Source organism: Notolepis coatsorum (genome assembly GCF_963971535.1).
Source record: "Notolepis coatsorum genome assembly, chromosome: 9".
NCBI classification, from domain to species: domain Eukaryota; kingdom Metazoa; phylum Chordata; class Actinopteri; order Aulopiformes; family Paralepididae; genus Notolepis; species Notolepis coatsorum.
The window spans coordinates 119086821-119107307 of record NC_140173.1 but is presented as its reverse complement, the minus strand read 5'-3'; the positions used below and the strand labels follow the sequence as shown (position 1 = coordinate 119107307).

Below are 20487 nucleotides of genomic sequence, written 5' to 3'. Positions count from 1 at the left end.
TTATGCTTCCGTCAGCCCTCCCAGCGGAGCTACAGAACGGTTGAATAGGGGGGGGGGGGGGGGGGGGTCATTATTTGTTATGTCATACGCACATCAACCAATGAATGAGGCTTCATGTCAAAGGTTATCCCTCCTTGAACCGAGAATGAATGAATGAATGACCTTTATTTATATAGCACCCTTCACAGCACGAATGCACAGGGTGCTTTACACTACAGCTTAATTAAAAACACAATAAAACAAAATCAGAAATAAATGACAACAAACAAACAGCAGTTAAAAACAGTGAAACCAGATAGAAAAAGTAGAATAAAAGAATTTGGATAAAATCATGAGTCACTAATTAAAACAAAACTATAGAACAGTGAGGACAAGAAAAGGCGCCTATGCATGATCAAAGGCCTGTCTGAACAAATGTGTTTTTAGTTGTTTTTTAAAAGAGTTTTCAGAGGGGGCAGTTCGCAGGTCCAGGGGGAGAGCGTTCCAGAGCCTTGGTGCTGTCACCTGGAAGGCTCGATCACCCCTTGTTTTTAGCCTGGACCTGGGGACCACCAGGAGGTGCTGATCGGCAGATCTGAGTGAGCGGGTGTTGGTGTAGGGTTGGATGAGTTCCGTGATGTAGATAGGGGCCTGACCGTGAAGTGCTCTGAAAGTGAAAGTGAGGACTTTGAAGTGAATTCTATAGTGTACCGGGAGCCAGTGCAGGGATACCAGAATGGGAGTGATGTGACATGATTTTTTTGACCTTGTGAGTAGCCTGGCTGCAGCATTTTGGACCATTTGTAGTTTATCTGTGGATGATTTGGTGAGACAGGTGAAAAGTGAGTTGCAGTAGTCAAGCCTAGAGGAAATAAAAGCATGCACGGATAGTTCTAGTTCAGAGTGAGATATGATGGTGCGCAGTTTTGCAATGTTTCTGAGGTGAAAGAAGCAGGTGCGTGTGAGTGTTTTGACATGTTTGTCTAGGTTCATGGCCTGGTCAAAGACAACACCCAGGTTTCTCAGGTGGGGACGTATGTTGTCTTTAAGGGACCCCAAGTGAGTGACCACTCTAGCTGCAGTCTTTTCAGCTGCTACGATCAGCACCTCCGTTTTATTTGCATTTAACTGGAGGAAGTTACTCCCCATCCAGCTCTCAATGCCGAGCAGGCACTCCTGGAGAAGGCTGAGTTTCTCCAAGTTGTCGGGTTTAAAAGAGCAGAGTAGTTGTATGTCGTCTGCGTAGCAGTGATATTTAATGCCGGTGAATTTATTGATGAGGAGGCCTAGGGGAAGCATGTAAATGGCAAAGAGGAGTGGTCCTAGCACCGATCCCTGTGGTACCCCACATGAGAGGGGGGTGGGGTCAGATTTAAAAGGACCCACAGCCACCGAGAACGTTCTCTCCCTCAGATAAGAGGCAAACCAGTTTAGAGCGCTCCCAGAGATGCCCACCCACTCCCTGAGCCTGTCCAAAAGGATGTTGTGGTTGACCGTGTCAAACGCTGCGCTCAGGTCTAACAGGACCAGAACAGAGCATTCACCAGAGTCAGCAGACATAAGGAGATCATTGGATACTCTGAGAAGGGCAGATTCAGTGGAGTGGAGTTTGCGGAAGCCAGATTGGAATTTGTCACAGATGTTATTTTGCGACATGTGGGTGGTGAGCTGGTTGGCTACAACCTTTTCTAACACCTTTGATGCAAAGGGCAGCTTGGAGATGGGTCTGAAATTATTATGGATGGTGGGGTCTAGGTTGGGCTTTTTAAGGAGTGGCTGTACAACTGCCTCCTTAAAATAGATTGGGACAGAACCAGAGGCTAGGGATGAGTTTATGATAGTGACTAGACTGGGGCCAACAGAGCAGAAAACCTCCTTAAACATGGATGTAGGAAGGATGTCTAGGGGGCTCGAGGAGGTCTTCATGGAGGTGACTAAGATGGTGAGATCATCCAGAGAGACAGGTGAGAAATCGCTCAGGGATGCTTGAGTGGTGGGATGGAGGGGAAGGGGGGATAGCGAAGGAGTGATGTTTGCCATTATGTTTGCAACCTTGGTGACAAAAAATTGAAGAAAGCGGTTACAGTCCTCGTTTGACAGCACTGGTGTAGGGGGGGGGGGGGGGGTCTTAAATAATACTCTTGGATTGTGCTTGTTGGATGAGATTAAATTACTTTTGAGGTATAGCCGATGAACTTCTAAATGAGAGGTTTTCCAGCGTCTCTCTGCTCTGCGGCAGTTACACCTGAGCTCACAGATGTTGTTGTCAAGCCAGGGGGAGGGGTTCACAGGACGAACGCTGCGTGTTGCTAGGGGCGCTACGTCATCTAAAATGGCCGCGCAGTGTGTGTTGAATTTGTTAACCAGACAATCAACGTCATCAACAGAGGACACCAAAACATTTCTATCATAGCTAGCAAGGAAGCTATCTATAGCTGTGCTATTGATAATACGAGAGCTTTTAACACACTTCAATGGAACAAAGTCATTATCGAACGCTAGGCTAAACAAAATACAGCTGTGATCAGACACCAATAACTCCTCTCTGCTAACATTGCTGACTTTTAACCCGATCGTGAACACAAGGTCTAACGTGTTGCCTTTGCAATGCGTCGGACCGGAGATGTTCTGGGTGAAATGAAACGAGTCCTCTTCTACTCACAATTGTCACTTGTGTCTAGCATGGCACACTCTAGTCTACATCCTCCTAGCCTCCTGTAAAGGCCTTTGTGTAGACTCGCTGCTCTTACCAAATACACTCTATGCCTGTTTGAGCCTGAATGTTTAACACTTTGAGTGCCACGGACGCGTTTTGTCGTTAGTTCATGCCGCCAGTTGAATGCCACCAACACTATATAGCGATTTGAATTCATATTTCATCAATCGAGCCTCACGCTAGTGCTGCAGACTCTCTCTGAGCTCCATTGGGAAAATACCGCCCCCTATCGTCTCGCCCTGTGGTACTGCACCCATTGGATTAGACTGATTTTACTTTTCTGTCAAGCCATCTGAAGAGACCGAAGTGATCGCCGAGCAGCAAAACAACGTGGAATACATATTTACAGTACCAAGCGCTGAATCAATAAACACGATCGATATTTGGAATGGCGATCAGGAATTGGAATAATCTTTTTGGAGAACATCTGATCTGAGGTAAGCAATTTATTTTACCAGTCTTGGGGTAATCGGATCTGTTTTCACCTATATCAGCGTTTGCCCCATGTGTGTGTGTGTGTGTGTGTGTGTGTGTGTGTGTGCGTGCGTGCGTGCGTGTGTGTGTGTGTGTGTGTGTGTGTGTGTGTGTGTGTGTGTGTGTGTGTGTGTGTGTGTGTGCTGATCAGGAAATGAGAGAATATATTTTTCAGCCTGCTTCTCTTCTTCTTCTTCTTATTTAAATTTCCGGCAGTGTAGACGCATCGTGGCGTATTACTGCCCTCCGCAATTCTTTTGATGGGCTCTTCTTCTTCTTCTTCTTCTTTTCCTGCAGTCTACTGGAACCCGTCATCCCCTACATTGTCCATTGGAGTGCAGCTAATGCTGCTACTTCCTGTCTGAGCCCCCCTCCGCGGGACCCTCCTTGCCCCCTGCAATCTTATTCTGGGCTGCTTGGTCCCTCTCAGCCCCCTCACCCAATTCCCTGACCACCTCCTCCCATTCCAGACCTTCCATTCCCAAATGTTGAACCGCTATCCTAACAATCATCTTCACCATCTCTGTTCTACCCTTAGCCTCTGCCATACCAGTAACTACCCCTGCCACGAAGGCCACAATACCTAATTTCTCCTCCCTTACCCTCTCTCTATCCTCCTGCTCTACCCTCTCTGCCAAATGCCCTCCTCCAACCCCCTGCACCCTTTCTTGGCTGCCCTGTCCTACCCTGCTAACCGCCTCAGCATACGACAACTTACCCTCCCTTCTCACTCTCCGAACCGCGACCTCCTTCTTCATCACCTCACACCCCCTAAACGCTACACTATGCGTGCATAAGTACACATATACTATCGATAACGTTTTTTGTGTATTCCAGAATATTCCAGTAAATGCCGTTTATCACGGAATCTATATATTTTCCTGAAACTTTCAAGAAAACGAGGGCTTTTCAAAATGCTATAAAACGGAAATGAACCGATTAAAAAACAATCCGTTTCAACAATGTTGACTGCAAACAAGTAATTGATAAGCGACGGGCAGATTAGACACATAGCCATAATTTAAGAGATAGATTATGCGTTTAGAGCGCTATCATTGAAGTGGGTGGTGGCATTCAACGATAAATAGTGCACGCCACGCTGGCAATCAAAGTGTTAAGGGGAAATCACAAACAAACCGGAGAGATACACTTTGTCAAACAACGTGAATTGTCCCTTCTGAGACACGGCTTTGGGAGTGGGAGGGCGGGAGATTCAATTCCCCAACCTGTTTGGCATTTTTTGTAATGTTCTAGCCGAAAAAAAGGCATTCTAGATGGAAGGCGCTTTGTCCAGCCAAACCACATTTTACCAAATGAGCCGAATGTTGCTTTGCGATGGAGTTTCCCCTTTTAATTGCCCATGTGGCAGTCCCGTCAGGATCCCAGAGACGACGTGTTACGGCTCAGCTTCTACCGTGTGACTGAACCACACACAGTGTTTATATCTGAGCCTAGGCAACACTTGGCATGGCAGACGAAAACCAATAAACACACGTGTAAGTCATACATGCGTAAGCTATTGCGTTTCACACACGTCTGCCCATCCGTTGCCCAACATAACATAACATGACATAAACAAGTTCTGATGTCAGAGGTGGGGGGGAGGGGGGGGGGGGCGACGTTTTTAGTTACCTGCTCACAAACGTTTTGTTTACTCCACGGATTCATCCTTCCTTGTTCAAGTAAATAAATGCATAGGGAGAAAATCTAGGGCATCTGACAATTTTTTTAATTTTTTTATAATTCCCTAATGTGCAAGAGAGTGTGGAGGGGATATCAGTGTCTGGTTCAGCCCTAGGCTCACGGAATCTAACAGTGTTGGGTGGTGATGTGTTACTAGTAACAGTGTTAGGTGGTGACGTGTTACTAGTAACAGTGTTGGGTGGTGATGTGTTACTAGTAACAGTGTTGTGTGGTGATGTGTTACTAGTAACAGTGTTGGGTGGTGATGTGTTACTAGTAACAGTGTTGGGTGGTGATGTGTTATAGTAACAGTGTTGGGTGGTGATGTGTTACTAGTAACAGTGTTGGGTGGTGATGTGTTATAGTAACAGTGTTGGGTGGTGATGTGTTACTAGTAACAGTGTTGGGTGGTGATGTGTTACTAGTAACAGTGTTGGGTGGTGACGTGTTACTAGTAACAGTGTTGGGTGGTGATGTGTTACTAGTAACAGTGTTGGGTGGCGATGTGTTACTAGTAACAGTGTTGGGTGGTGACGTGTTACTAGTAACAGTGTTGGGTGGTGATGTGTTACTAGTAACAGTGTTGGGTGGTGATGTGTTACTAGTAACAGTGTTGGGTGGTGACGTGTTACTAGTAACAGTGTTGGGTGGTGATGTGTTACTAGTAACAGTGTTGGGTGGCGATGTGTTACTAGTAACAGTGTTGGGTGGTGACGTGTTACTAGTAACAGTGTTGGGTGGTGATGTGTTATAGTAACAGTGTTGGGTGGTGATGTGTTACTAGTAACAGTGTTGGGTGGTGACGTGTTACTAGTAACAGTGTTGGGTGGTGATGTGTTACTAGTAACAGTGTTGGGTGGTGATGTGTTACTAGTAACAGTGTTGGGTGGTGATGTGTTACTAGTAACAGTGTTGGGTGGTGATGTGTTACTAGTAACAGTGTTGGGTGGTGATGTGTTACTAGTAACAGTGTTGGGTGGTGATGTGTTACTAGTAACAGTGTTGTGTGGTGACGTGTTACTAGTAACAGTGTTGGGTGGTGATGTGTTACTAGTAACAGTGTTGGGTGGTGATGTGTTACTAGTAACAGTGTTGGGTGGTGATGTGTTACTAGTAACAGTGTTGGGTGGTGATGTGTTATAGTAACAGTGTTGGGTGGTGATGTGTTACTAGTAACAGTGTTGTGTGGTGATGTGTTATAGTAACAGTGTTGGGTGGTGATGTGTTACTAGTAACAGTGTTGTGTGGTGATGTGTTATAGTAACAGTGTTGGGTGGTGATGTGTTACTAGTAACAGTGTTGGGTGGTGATGTGTTATAGTAACAGTGTTGGGTGGTGATGTGTTATAGTAACAGTGTTGTGTGGTGATGTGTTACTAGTAACAGTGTTGGGTGGTGACGTGTTACTAGTAACAGTGTTGGGTGGTGATGTGTTACTAGTAACAGTGTTGGGTGGTGATGTGTTACTAGTAACAGTGTTGGGTGGTGATGTGTTATAGTAACAGTGTTGTGTGGTGATGTGTTACTAGTAACAGTGTTGGGTGGTGACGTGTTACTAGTAACAGTGTTGGGTGGTGATGTGTTACTAGTAACAGTGTTGGGTGGTGACGTGTTACTAGTAACAGTGTTGGGTGGTGATGTGTTACTAGTAACAGTGTTGGGTGGTGATGTGTTATAGTAACAGTGTTGGGTGGTGATGTGTTACTAGTAACAGTGTTGGGTGGTGATGTGTTACTAGTAACAGTGTTGGGTGGTGATGTGTTACTAGTAACAGTGTTGGGTGGTGATGTGTTACTAGTAACAGTGTTGGGTGGTGATGTGTTACTAGTAACAGTGTTGGGTGGTGATGTGTTATAGTAACAGTGTTGGGTGGTGATGTGTTACTAGTAACAGTGTTGGGTGGTGATGTGTTACTAGTAACAGTGTTGGGTGGTGATGTGTTACTAGTAACAGTGTTGGGTGGTGATGTGTTATAGTAACAGTGTTGGGTGGTGATGTGTTATAGTAACAGTGTTGGGTGGTGATGTGTTACTAGTAACAGTGTTGGGTGGTGATGTGTTACTAGTAACAGTGTTGTGTGGTGATGTGTTACTAGTAACAGTGTTGGGTGGTGATGTGTTACTAGTAACAGTGTTGGGTGGTGACGTGTTACTAGTAACAGTGTTGGGTGGTGATGTGTTATAGTAACAGTGTTGGGTGGTGATGTGTTACTAGTAACAGTGTTGGGTGGTGATGTGTTATAGTAACAGTGTTGGGTGGTGATGTGTTACTAGTAACAGTGTTGGGTGGTGATGTGTTACTAGTAACAGTGTTGGGTGGTGATGTGTTACTAGTAACAGTGTTGGGTGGTGATGTGTTACTAGTAACAGTGTTGTGTGGTGATGTGTTATAGTAACAGTGTTGTGTGGTGATGTGTTACTAGTAACAGTGTTGGGTGGTGATGTGTTACTAGTAACAGTGTTGGGTGGTGACGTGTTACTAGTAACAGTGTTGGGTGGTGATGTGTTACTAGTAACAGTGTTGGGTGGTGATGTGTTACTAGTAACAGTGTTGGGTGGTGATGTGTTATAGTAACAGTGTTGGGTGGTGATGTGTTATAGTAACAGTGTTGGGTGGTGATGTGTTACTAGTAACAGTGTTGGGTGGTGATGTGTTATAGTAACAGTGTTGGGTGGTGATGTGTTATAGTAACAGTGTTGGGTGGTGATGTGTTACTAGTAACAGTGTTGGGTGGTGATGTGTTACTAGTAACAGTGTTGGGTGGTGATGTGTTACTAGTAACAGTGTTGGGTGGTGATGTGTTACTAGTAACAGTGTTGGGTGGTGACGTGTTACTAGTAACAGTGTTGGGTGGTGACGTGTTACTAGTAACAGTGTTGGGTGGTGATGTGTTATAGTAACAGTGTTGGGTGGTGATGTGTTACTAGTAACAGTGTTGGGTGGTGACGTGTTACTAGTAACAGTGTTGGGTGGTGACGTGTTACTAGTAACAGTGTTGGGTGGTGATGTGTTACTAGTAACAGTGTTGGGTGGTGATGTGTTATAGTAACAGTGTTGGGTGGTGATGTGTTACTAGTAACAGTGTTGGGTGGTGACGTGTTACTAGTAACAGTGTTGGGTGGTGATGTGTTATAGTAACAGTGTTGGGTGGTGATGTGTTATAGTAACAGTGTTGGGTGGTGATGTGTTACTAGTAACAGTGTTGGGTGGTGACGTGTTATAGTAACAGTGTTGGGTGGTGATGTGTTACTAGTAACAGTGTTGGGTGGTGACGTGTTATAGTAACAGTGTTGGGTGGTGATGTGTTACTAGTAACAGTGTTGGGTGGTGATGTGTTACTAGTAACAGTGTTGGGTGGTGACGTGTTATAGTAACAGTGTTGGGTGGTGATGTGTTACTAGTAACAGTGTTGTGTGGTGACGTGTTACTAGTAACAGTGTTGGGTGGTGACGTGTTACTAGTAACAGTGTTGGGTGGTGATGTGTTACTAGTAACAGTGTTGGGTGGTGATGTGTTACTAGTAACAGTGTTGGGTGGTGATGTGTTATAGTAACAGTGTTGGGTGGTGATGCGTTACTAGTAACAGTGTTGGGTGGTGATGTGTTACTAGTAACAGTGTTGGGTGGTGATGTGTTATAGTAACAGTGTTGGGTGGTGATGTGTTACTAGTAACAGTGTTGGGTGGTGATGTGTTATAGTAACAGTGTTGGGTGGTGATGTGTTACTAGTAACAGTGTTGGGTGGTGATGTGTTATAGTAACAGTGTTGGGTGGTGATGTGTTACTAGTAACAGTGTTGGGTGGTGATGTGTTATAGTAACAGTGTTGGGTGGTGATGTGTTACTAGTAACAGTGTTGGGTGGTGATGTGTTATAGTAACAGTGTTGGGTGGTGATGTGTTACTAGTAACAGTGTTGTGTGGTGATGTGTTACTAGTAACAGTGTTGTGTGGTGATGTGTTACTAGTAACAGTGTTGGGTGGTGATGTGTTACTAGTAACAGTGTTGGGTGGTGATGTGTTATAGTAACAGTGTTGTGTGGTGATGTGTTACTAGTAACAGTGTTGGGTGGTGATGTGTTACTAGTAACAGTGTTGGGTGGTGATGTGTTACTAGTAACAGTGTTGGGTGGTGATGTGTTACTAGTAACAGTGTTGGGTGGTGATGTGTTACTAGTAACAGTGTTGGGTGGTGACGTGTTACTAGTAACAGTGTTGTGTGGTGATGTGTTATAGTAACAGTGTTGGGTGGTGATGTGTTATAGTAACAGTGTTGTGTGGTGATGTGTTACTAGTAACAGTGTTGGGTGGTGACGTGTTACTAGTAACAGTGTTGTGTGGTGATGTGTTATAGTAACAGTGTTGGGTGGTGATGTGTTATAGTAACAGTGTTGTGTGGTGATGTGTTACTAGTAACAGTGTTGGGTGGTGATGTGTTACTAGTAACAGTGTTGGGTGGTGACGTGTTACTAGTAACAGTGTTGTGTGGTGATGTGTTACTAGTAACAGTGTTGTGTGGTGATGTGTTATAGTAACAGTGTTGGGTGGTGATGTGTTATAGTAACAGTGTTGGGTGGTGACGTGTTATAGTAACAGTGTTGTGTGGTGATGTGTTACTAGTAACAGTGTTGGGTGGTGATGTGTTACTAGTAACAGTGTTGGGTGGTGATGTGTTATAGTAACAGTGTTGGGTGGTGATGTGTTACTAGTAACAGTGTTGTGTGGTGATGTGTTACTAGTAACAGTGTTGTGTGGTGATGTGTTACTAGTAACAGTGTTGGGTGGTGACGTGTTACTAGTAACAGTGTTGGGTGGTGATGTGTTACTAGTAACAGTGTTGGGTGGTGATGTGTTACTAGTAACAGTGTTGGGTGGTGATGTGTTACTAGTAACAGTGTTGGGTGGTGATGTGTTACTAGTAACAGTGTTGGGTGGTGATGTGTTATAGTAACAGTGTTGGGTGGTGATGTGTTATAGTAACAGTGTTGGGTGGTGATGTGTTACTAGTAACAGTGTTGGGTGGTGATGTGTTACTAGTAACAGTGTTGGGTGGTGATGTGTTACTAGTAACAGTGTTGGGTGGTGATGTGTTACTAGTAACAGTGTTGGGTGGTGATGTGTTACTAGTAACAGTGTTGGGTGGTGACGTGTTATAGTAACAGTGTTGTGTGGTGATGTGTTACTAGTAACAGTGTTGGGTGGTGATGTGTTATAGTAACAGTGTTGGGTGGTGATGTGTTATAGTAACAGTGTTGGGTGGTGATGTGTTACTAGTAACAGTGTTGGGTGGTGATGTGTTACTAGTAACAGTGTTGGGTGGTGATGTGTTACTAGTAACAGTGTTGGGTGGTGATGTGTTACTAGTAACAGTGTTGGGTGGTGATGTGTTATAGTAACAGTGTTGTGTGGTGATGTGTTATAGTAACAGTGTTGTGTGGTGATGTGTTATAGTAACAGTGTTGGGTGGTGATGTGTTACTAGTAACAGTGTTGTGTGGTGATGTGTTATAGTAACAGTGTTGGGTGGTGACGTGTTACTAGTAACAGTGTTGGGTGGTGATGTGTTACTAGTAACAGTGTTGTGTGGTGATGTGTTACTAGTAACAGTGTTGGGTGGTGATGTGTTATAGTAACAGTGTTGGGTGGTGATGTGTTACTAGTAACAGTGTTGGGTGGTGATGTGTTACTAGTAACAGTGTTGTGTGGTGATGTGTTACTAGTAACAGTGTTGTGTGGTGATGTGTTACTAGTAACAGTGTTGGGTGGTGATGTGTTACTAGTAACAGTGTTGGGTGGTGATGTGTTACTAGTAACAGTGTTGGGTGGTGATGTGTTACTAGTAACAGTGTTGTGTGGTGATGTGTTACTAGTAACAGTGTTGGGTGGTGATGTGTTACTAGTAACAGTGTTGGGTGGTGACGTGTTACTAGTAACAGTGTTGGGTGGTGATGTGTTACTAGTAACAGTGTTGGGTGGTGACGTGTTACTAGTAACAGTGTTGGGTGGTGACGTGTTACTAGTAACAGTGTTGGGTGGTGATGTGTTACTAGTAACAGTGTTGTGTGGTGATGTGTTACTAGTAACAGTGTTGGGTGGTGATGTGTTATAGTAACAGTGTTGGGTGGTGATGTGTTACTAGTAACAGTGTTGGGTGGTGATGTGTTACTAGTAACAGTGTTGGGTGGTGATGTGTTACTAGTAACAGTGTTGGGTGGTGATGTGTTACTAGTAACAGTGTTGGGTGGTGATGTGTTACTAGTAACAGTGTTGGGTGGTGATGTGTTATAGTAACAGTGTTGGGTGGTGATGTGTTACTAGTAACAGTGTTGGGTGGTGATGTGTTACTAGTAACAGTGTTGGGTGGTGATGTGTTATAGTAACAGTGTTGGGTGGTGATGTGTTACTAGTAACAGTGTTGGGTGGTGATGTGTTATAGTAACAGTGTTGGGTGGTGATGTGTTATAGTAACAGTGTTGTGTGGTGATGTGTTATAGTAACAGTGTTGTGTGGTGATGTGTTATAGTAACAGTGTTGGGTGGTGACGTGTTACTAGTAACATTGTTGGGTGGTGACGTGTTACTAGTAACAGTGTTGTGTGGTGATGTGTTATAGTAACAGTGTTGGGTGGTGATGTGTTACTAGTAACAGTGTTGGGTGGTGATGTGTTACTAGTAACAGTGTTGGGTGGTGATGTGTTACTAGTAACAGTGTTGGGTGGTGATGTGTTACTAGTAACAGTGTTGGGTGGTGATGTGTTACTAGTAACAGTGTTGGGTGGTGACGTGTTATAGTAACAGTGTTGGGTGGTGATGTGTTACTAGTAACAGTGTTGGGTGGTGATGTGTTACTAGTAACAGTGTTGGGTGGTGATGTGTTACTAGTAACAGTGTTGGGTGGTGATGTGTTACTAGTAACAGTGTTGGGTGGTGACGTGTTATAGTAACAGTGTTGTGTGGTGATGTGTTACTAGTAACAGTGTTGGGTGGTGATGTGTTACTAGTAACAGTGTTGGGTGGTGATGTGTTACTAGTAACAGTGTTGGGTGGTGATGTGTTACTAGTAACAGTGTTGGGTGGTGATGTGTTATAGTAACAGTGTTGGGTGGTGATGTGTTACTAGTAACAGTGTTGGGTGGTGATGTGTTATAGTAACAGTGTTGGGTGGTGATGTGTTACTAGTAACAGTGTTGGGTGGTGATGTGTTACTAGTAACAGTGTTGTGTGGTGATGTGTTACTAGTAACAGTGTTGGGTGGTGATGTGTTACTAGTAACAGTGTTGTGTGGTGATGTGTTACTAGTAACAGTGTTGGGTGGTGATGTGTTACTAGTAACAGTGTTGTGTGGTGATGTGTTACTAGTAACAGTGTTGGGTGGTGATGTGTTACTAGTAACAGTGTTGGGTGGTGATGTGTTACTAGTAACAGTGTTGGGTGGTGATGTGTTACTAGTAACAGTGTTGGGTGGTGATGTGTTACTAGTAACATTGTTGGGTGGTGACGTGTTACTAGTAACAGTGTTGTGTGGTGATGTGTTATAGTAACAGTGTTGGGTGGTGATGTGTTACTAGTAACAGTGTTGGGTGGTGACGTGTTACTAGTAACAGTGTTGGGTGGTGATGTGTTACTAGTAACAGTGTTGTGTGGTGATGTGTTACTAGTAACAGTGTTGGGTGGTGATGTGTTACTAGTAACAGTGTTGGGTGGTGATGTGTTACTAGTAACAGTGTTGGGTGGTGATGTGTTACTAGTAACAGTGTTGGGTGGTGACGTGTTATAGTAACAGTGTTGGGTGGTGATGTGTTACTAGTAACAGTGTTGGGTGGTGATGTGTTACTAGTAACAGTGTTGGGTGGTGATGTGTTATAGTAACAGTGTTGGGTGGTGATGTGTTACTAGTAACAGTGTTGGGTGGTGATGTGTTATAGTAACAGTGTTGGGTGGTGATGTGTTACTAGTAACAGTGTTGGGTGGTGATGTGTTATAGTAACAGTGTTGGGTGGTGATGTGTTACTAGTAACAGTGTTGTGTGGTGATGTGTTACTAGTAACAGTGTTGTGTGGTGATGTGTTACTAGTAACAGTGTTGTGTGGTGATGTGTTACTAGTAACAGTGTTGTGTGGTGATGTGTTATAGTAACAGTGTTGGGTGGTGATGTGTTATAGTAACAGTGTTGGGTGGTGATGTGTTATAGTAACAGTGTTGGGTGGTGATGTGTTATAGTAACAGTGTTGGGTGGTGACGTGTTATAGTAACAGTGTTGGGTGGTGATGTGTTATAGTAACAGTGTTGGGTGGTGACGTGTTACTAGTAACAGTGTTGGGTGGTGACGTGTTATAGTAACAGTGTTGGGTGGTGATGTGTTATAGTAACAGTGTTGGGTGGTGATGTGTTACTAGTAACAGTGTTGGGTGGTGATGTGTTACTAGTAACAGTGTTGGGTGGTGATGTGTTACTAGTAACAGTGTTGGGTGGTGATGTGTTACTAGTAACAGTGTTGGGTGGTGACGTGTTACTAGTAACAGTGTTGGGTGGTGATGTGTTACTAGTAACAGTGTTGGGTGGTGATGTGTTACTAGTAACAGTGTTGTGTGGTGATGTGTTACTAGTAACAGTGTTGGGTGGTGATGTGTTATAGTAACAGTGTTGGGTGGTGATGTGTTACTAGTAACAGTGTTGGGTGGTGATGTGTTACTAGTAACAGTGTTGGGTGGTGATGTGTTACTAGTAACAGTGTTGGGTGGTGATGTGTTATAGTAACAGTGTTGGGTGGTGACGTGTTAAATGTCTGCTTTTTTATATAGCGCTTTTATCCAAAGCGCTTTAAGTTCAAGTTCTTTAGTTCAAGTTCTTTAATAGTTGTCATACAGAAGTACAGAATACTTTCATACAAAATGCTTCTTACTGTTACGCTCCAGAGACTGTGCTAGACAAGATAGTATCAAATAACATAATAACATAATATAGCATGAATTTAGAAGAAGAAAATGAGGTCACAGTGTTCGGTATAGACATATGTACAATGTTCTGAGTTACCATATAATATACAATACACAATACTATGCAGTGTACTAATGTACAGTACTATCTAGTGCAAAGCAGAAATGGGATGAGGTACAATTTTAGGTACAATTTACAGTAAGGTGTACGAGTTGTAGTGCAATCCTTCATCCATAAATATAAAGTGTGGGGAGTGGGTGCTACAGTGTGTTTGTTTAAAGTGGGTGTGTGCTATAAGTGTGTGGAGTGGGTGCTACAGTGTGTTTGTTTAAAGTGAGTGTGTGCGTGTGGATGTGTGTGCTATGTGCGTTTGGTGGTTGTTGTTGTGTAGTGTTCATTCATTGTTCGTTTAGCAGCCTGATGGCCTGGGGATAGAAGCTTCTTCTGAGTCTTTCTGTGCTCGCCTTGAGACTCCGAGCTGTAGTCGATGAATAGCATTCTCACATAGTTCCCCTGCCTCTTGTCCAGGTGTGATGCTGCTGTGTGCAGCACATGGGATATGGCATCCTCCGTGGACCTGTTGGGGCGGTATGCAAATTGCAGGGGGTCCATGTTGATGGGGAGGGAGGAGCAGATGTAGCCCTTTACTAGCTTCTCAAAGCACTTCATGGCTATGGAGGTGAGAGCTACAGGGCGGTAGTCGTTGAGGCAAGCAGGCTTGGATTTTTTGGGTACAGGGATAATAGTGGACTTCTTCAGGCAGGTGGGGATGACAGCCTGTTCTAAGGACAGGTTAAATATTTTTACAATTTTTACAATTTTTACAATTTTACAATTTGTTACTCACATTTTACACATTCACTCACACATTCACACACTGACGGCGGAGGCGACCATGCAAGGTGCCAACCTGCTCATCGGGAGCAATTAGGGGTTAAGTGTCTTGCTCAAGGACACATTGACACGCTGCCCGGGAGGAGCGGGAATCGAACCGGGAACCTCCGGATTGCCAGACGACTGCCGTTACTAGTAATGCGTTACAGGAATAATCGTACTCTTCCCAGTGACGCGTAGCGTATCTTATTTTCATACCAGCGCTCGTTTCCCTATGCTTTTTCTTTTGTTGTTCTTAGCTCTATTCTAAAAATGTTCTTCGCTGCTGGCGGGACAAAACCTCATAACTCCAAAAACCCAACTTTTCAGCAGATGAAAAAACCAACACAGATTTGAGGGCGAATAGAGTTACGAGGTTTAGACAGATGATTGGTTTAATGCTTTCCCATTGTTTAAACTTTGTAAAACCCACACACACATATGGAGGATGATCTACGGAGTTGATTTATAATAAAAAAAAATATATAAAAAAAATGGAGTTATGAGGTTTTGTCCCGCCAGCAGCGTTATGTACCTTAGTTGCTATTGCATGTACATATGTGTTTTATTACACGTATATGTATATACCAGCAATGGCTAAACAACAGAAACTGGATTTTAACTGAGGAGGACTATACGTGACAAAGGACTAATATGTGGTCGATGAAATGGTGCCTATCTCCACGATTGACAAAACATTTCAGACAGGGAAATTAGGAAAATACCAGTCAAATGCAGACTCCATATGGATAAACAATTATTTGCAAGCTTTCTAGACAAGGAATATACTTTGATGGGAGCTGAGCTGAAGAGGCCCTTTAAAGAGACAGACTATGTCTCCACGACTGCCGACATCTGGACTGCTAATGATGCTTTGACAGTTCATTGATAAAAAAGGAAGTCATTCTGGGGGGTGTAACGGAAGTAATGTAACGAGTAACATAACAAATTACTCCCAGAGAGTAACAAGTAAAGTAATAATATCACTTTTGAAATCAGCAATGAGTAATGAGGAATATACAGTATTAAAAATGTTTTGTAACGCACCCCACGCTGACGTCTAATGAGCACAGCTAATTATTCACTGCAGCATGTCGGTTAGCAGCATTTCACCGTGTTTCATCATCCAAGGCACAGCAGACTTTCCGAGGGATACGATCAGGACACTCCAGCTCATGCATAGCAGATCATCCCATAACTCACGTTAACCATATTGAATTCATTAACGCTTACAGTATGTGAACTCTGGCATTGGCTTCTGAGAAAAATGTCATCCTGACCACCGATATACATCCGGATACAAAATAAATCCTTTTGGCATGCAGATAACTTGCTGGGAACAGGTATCTGGGCCACTCCTTGAAAGACTGAACCCAGAGAAGATAACGGAGCACACGACTCACTTAAATGAAATGAAAACGACTAACGTTTTGGACGTGTTTTGAATTTAAGTGAACCGTGTGCTCCAGTATCTTCTTTGGGTTCAGTCTTTAAGACCTGGCCCAGAGACCTTCCTGTTGTAGTGCTCTATTCTGCTCTATTCTACACTGATCTCCAGTTGCAGCGGGACTGTGTGCATGTGTTAAGATATTCCTTCAACATAGATAACTTGATGCTTCTGTGTGACTGTAAAACATTTTTCCAGATACAATGATTCAGTGAGACACCATTACTATATTAGTTGGGTGTATTATACTGTGTAGTTAGATTGTATCTGAACAGCTGGTATGCTCTGTTAGGCTATCGGTCCTCTGACGGGGCGAGCAGATGGTGTTGCCGGAGCTGCTGAGCGGCGTAAAGGGCTCCTCTGCACAGATTGGCCAGTCAATCAAACTGCCTCGTTCCAACACCTGGCTGGCGGCACTGTGGACTTTTGACACACAGATATCTGGACTTTCAACCCATCAAACATCAGTATAAGACCATGCCATGTCTTCTCTAACAAGCCTATTATTATCAAAATTGCAGTTTTTACCCCATTCCAAGGTCATAGCTATTCAACGCCATAACTCATCTGATCTATACTGTGTATACACTGATCTGTTAAAGCAATACTGTAATTTACAATATACCGTAGATGCGTATTGTATTTTATAAAGCAATACTGTAATTTACAATATACCGTAGATGCGTATTGTATTTTACAGTACTGTAGCAGCCCCCCACTACAGTTCAGTTCAGTTCAGTTATTTTTTATTTTGGGCTTTCAATAAATAACGTTTCACCAGCTGCTATTGCAGCATTGTCCAATTGTCCGAAAAGGGCTAGGGAGAAGCACTAGGCTTGTCGGGCCCTACCCCTGAAGATTTTATTTTATTTTTTTATTTACATACATACATAGTACATACATATAGTACACATTACTCAGTACACACATATAGTACACATTACAGTATAGTATACCTGCAGTATATAATAGTATATATAATAGTATATAGTACATAATAGTGTATACAACACATATCTAATGTGATATGAGATATATAGTACATGATATATACAATATAATAGTATATACTGTAAATATAGTTCAATATAATATACAAATTAATTATAATATGATTATATAATGTAATATGATATAACGTATACGTATTTTTTTTTATTAATATGCAATTAAAGCTCTTCTTCCCTTCTGTACCTATCGAAAATTGATTTTTTTAGTCTAGATTTTAATTGATTTATGTTTTCACAATATTTTATTTCATCCTTAGTCTAGCGACTCTAGCCCATTCCACAGGGTGGCTACTACACATTATAGGAGATACACATTATTTTCAGGTTGGTTTTCATCACAGGTTTTTTGAAGTTCAATGGTCCTCTGAGGTTGTATCCACCCTGTACCACTACTGCTGTGGTAAAAAAAACAAAAATAACATGTTCACTCTCTTTACTGCAGTGTATTCAGGTCACTACCCTCAAAATGCACCAAGGAAAGTAGGCCATTACACAATACGGGTCAAGGTGTTTTCCGGTCTGTGTATGCGTCTGTGTGTGTGTGTGTGTGTGTGTGTGAGAGTCTAAGAAGAGTATACCTGTGTGTGTGTGTGTGTGTGTGCGTGTGTGTGTGTGTGTGTGTGTGTGTGTGTGTGAGTGAATGACCCCATTATACGGCAGTTCCGCACGGCTGTGGGGTAATCCAGGTGCGGTGCATCAACACTGCCATTACCAATGACTGTAAGGTTTTATCCAAGCCCCCCCCTCCTGGTGAACCTGGACTAGTCACGCTCAGCCCATTCGCCTGTTCCAGTCTGCTGTGTCTGTTGTGTTCTCTGGGTACAACAGGGGGACCCAGGCCTGTCACTTTCAATGTCGGGGGAAAGTTGATTCCAGCCCCAGGCAACAAGGGGGCCCACAAGACCCGAGACACACAGGGCTTAACGGGGCGACGTGAGGAGGACGACAGAGGGGGGGGGGGGGGGGACTGAGGTAAAAGAGAGGAAGTGAGAGAGGGGGGCACTGAGAGAAAGATGGAGAGTGAGAGAGGGGGAGAGAGAGAAGGGAAAGAGACACACAGAGAGAAGGGGGAGTGATAGAGGGATGGGAGAGAGAGAGAGTCAGTGACAGAGAGGTGGAACGAAAGAGAGAGAGAGAGAAATAGAAGCCAGGGATTACTGGGATGGAAAGAGGGGGGAAGAGAAAAGCAGGAGAGACAGAGAGAAAGGAGGAGCGAAAGAGAGGGGAGGGAGAGAAAGAGACTGAGAGACGGGGTGGAGAAAGATGGCAAAAGAGAGCGGGAGAAAAGAGGGAATGTACTGGGAAAAATACAAATGGCGGGAAAGGGAGACAGCCAGGCTGAGCGAATGAATAACAGAGAAGGAGAGATGAAAAACAAAGAGAGAGGGAGGAGAGAGAGAGAGAGAGAGAGAGAGAGAGAGAGAGAGAGAGAGAGAGAGAGAGAGAGAGAGAGAGAGAGAGAGGAGGGAGAGATGAAAGCAGATAGAGAGAGAGAGAGAGAGAGAGAGAGAGAGAGAGAGAGAGAGAGAGAGAGAGAGAGAGAGAGAGATAAAAGCGATATACTGTAGAGACTCACCAAGCCAGCTTCTGTTTAAGTAGACAGACACAAACACAGGGGGAACAGTGAAGAAATCCACCACCGAGTTGACCTCCAGCCAGAACCACAGCTTGTCATTGGCTGCTATAAACTGTTTGGAAGAAAGAGAGAGAGAGAGAGAGAGAGAGAGAGAGAGAGAGAGAGAGAGAGAGAGAGAGAGAGAGAGAGAGAGAGAGAGAGAGAGAGAGAGAGAGAGAGAGAGAGAGAGAGAGAGAGAGAGAGAGAGAGAAGAGATTTAAAAGGTCAAATCACAATACAAAAGTCCCCAAAAACAAAGTAGGAATTGAGAGAGAATGTTGTCATTCTCCAACACTGCGATCCCACTATTGACAAGCAACTCTCTCTCTCATTTCATTAGTCGTTAGCAAAATGTTGCCTATTAGTTCAAATGTAACCATCACAGATGCTGTACATGGTACACCTGCTCTCTGATTGGCTCGTTCGTTTCTTGCGAGAGGGAGGTAAAAAGGTTGAAGACTATAGCCAACTTTTTTCAGTGACATGTTGCTCTGGTCTCTCTCCACTGCTCTCCACTGTGGAGCTGTGGACACAAGGACTAACACTAGACAGCCTGGACATATTTCTACTTTATTTATTGCATTTTATGGTTGTAAAAGGTTTGTTGGAATTGTCTGAAAACACTGCTGATATTCAGATTCACAATGGCATAAGAAAGTTTATAAAAACATTGTATTTAAAAATGTTTACATACACATACAAATATAATGCTTCAAGAATGTATATGAATATATATATACCCCACATTTACAGTAGGTACATGTATGGTCAAAACTAATTCCAGATTGGTGGCTTTAAGTGATTCAGAAGTCGTCACTGCAATTCAACAGCATGCTGCACTTTTCCCTTGACATCCCTGACATATAGAGCCACAAGGACTTCAGCCCACTTGCTGAGTCATGTGAATGGTGGTTTGGTATAAGCTGCTTATGAGTTTATTTATTCATTCATTCAGGATCTCAGGCTTGTATTTGCACCACTGGAATCCTGCATGACAGCCACGCCACACGTCGTTAATAACTCTGTTTGCATTTGCTCCATGCGCGTGAACAATATATTGAGTGTGTGACAGCATACAGCTGAATGTATGTGTGTATGGATGAGTGTACTGTATATATTTAAAGATCCACAGAAATGGACCGTATGTTTTCTAAAGAGCTACCAATTTCTTTGCCAGGAGATCATTGTGGGTAGATTTCTTCTATAATTCTATGGTTTATCAGCATGACGTTCGCATAAAAAATGTAAACAAAGCAAAAAGCACGCAAGTCGTGATAAGCTGCGTCCCTCATTGCACCAATTCCTGACAGGCAGCGAGCGAGCGAACTGGAGATTAATATGATCTGTCCTGATATGACGCGGCGCGTGTCCGAGTGTGTCTGTGTGTGTGTTTACCTAGAAGCACACGGGGGGAAAGCAGCCTGCGATTCTTGACCAATAAAAAGTGTTTAGGGGCGGGACTCGGCCGCGTAATCGCTCAACTAGAGACACAGCGAGCGAATATTTGAGGGGGGGACGACATCGCCGTTCAGTTCGCTGTCGCTCGCGGCAGGTCAGGATAGTCTGATTGAAACGAATACATTTTAATCATTTTCGCAATCACGCTCGCTCGCGTCGCTGCCTGTCAGGAAGGGGTGTTGTGCAGGTGCTCTCATAGTGGCATGCCATTGAGCTTAATAGAGGGCTAACCTACACCAATGAAAAACTAGTCTCTAGTCAGGGTCCTATAATAATAATAATAATAATAATAATAATAATA

General features: G+C 43.6%; 1 protein-coding gene across 1 annotated transcript in view; it reads right to left on the bottom strand.

Moving 5' to 3' along the window:
- The window catches only part of LOC311234938 (calcium-activated potassium channel subunit alpha-1a-like), a gene marked incomplete at both ends in the record, with an annotated part of 336543 nt that overhangs the window by 50050 nt on the left and 266006 nt on the right, over nucleotides 1-20487 (bottom strand). Inside the window, one exon of the mRNA XM_084322217.1 lies at nucleotides 18690-18801. Within this exon, the coding sequence (XP_084178343.1) occupies nucleotides 18690-18801 (112 nt within the window). The remainder of the gene's footprint in view (nucleotides 1-18689; nucleotides 18802-20487) is intronic.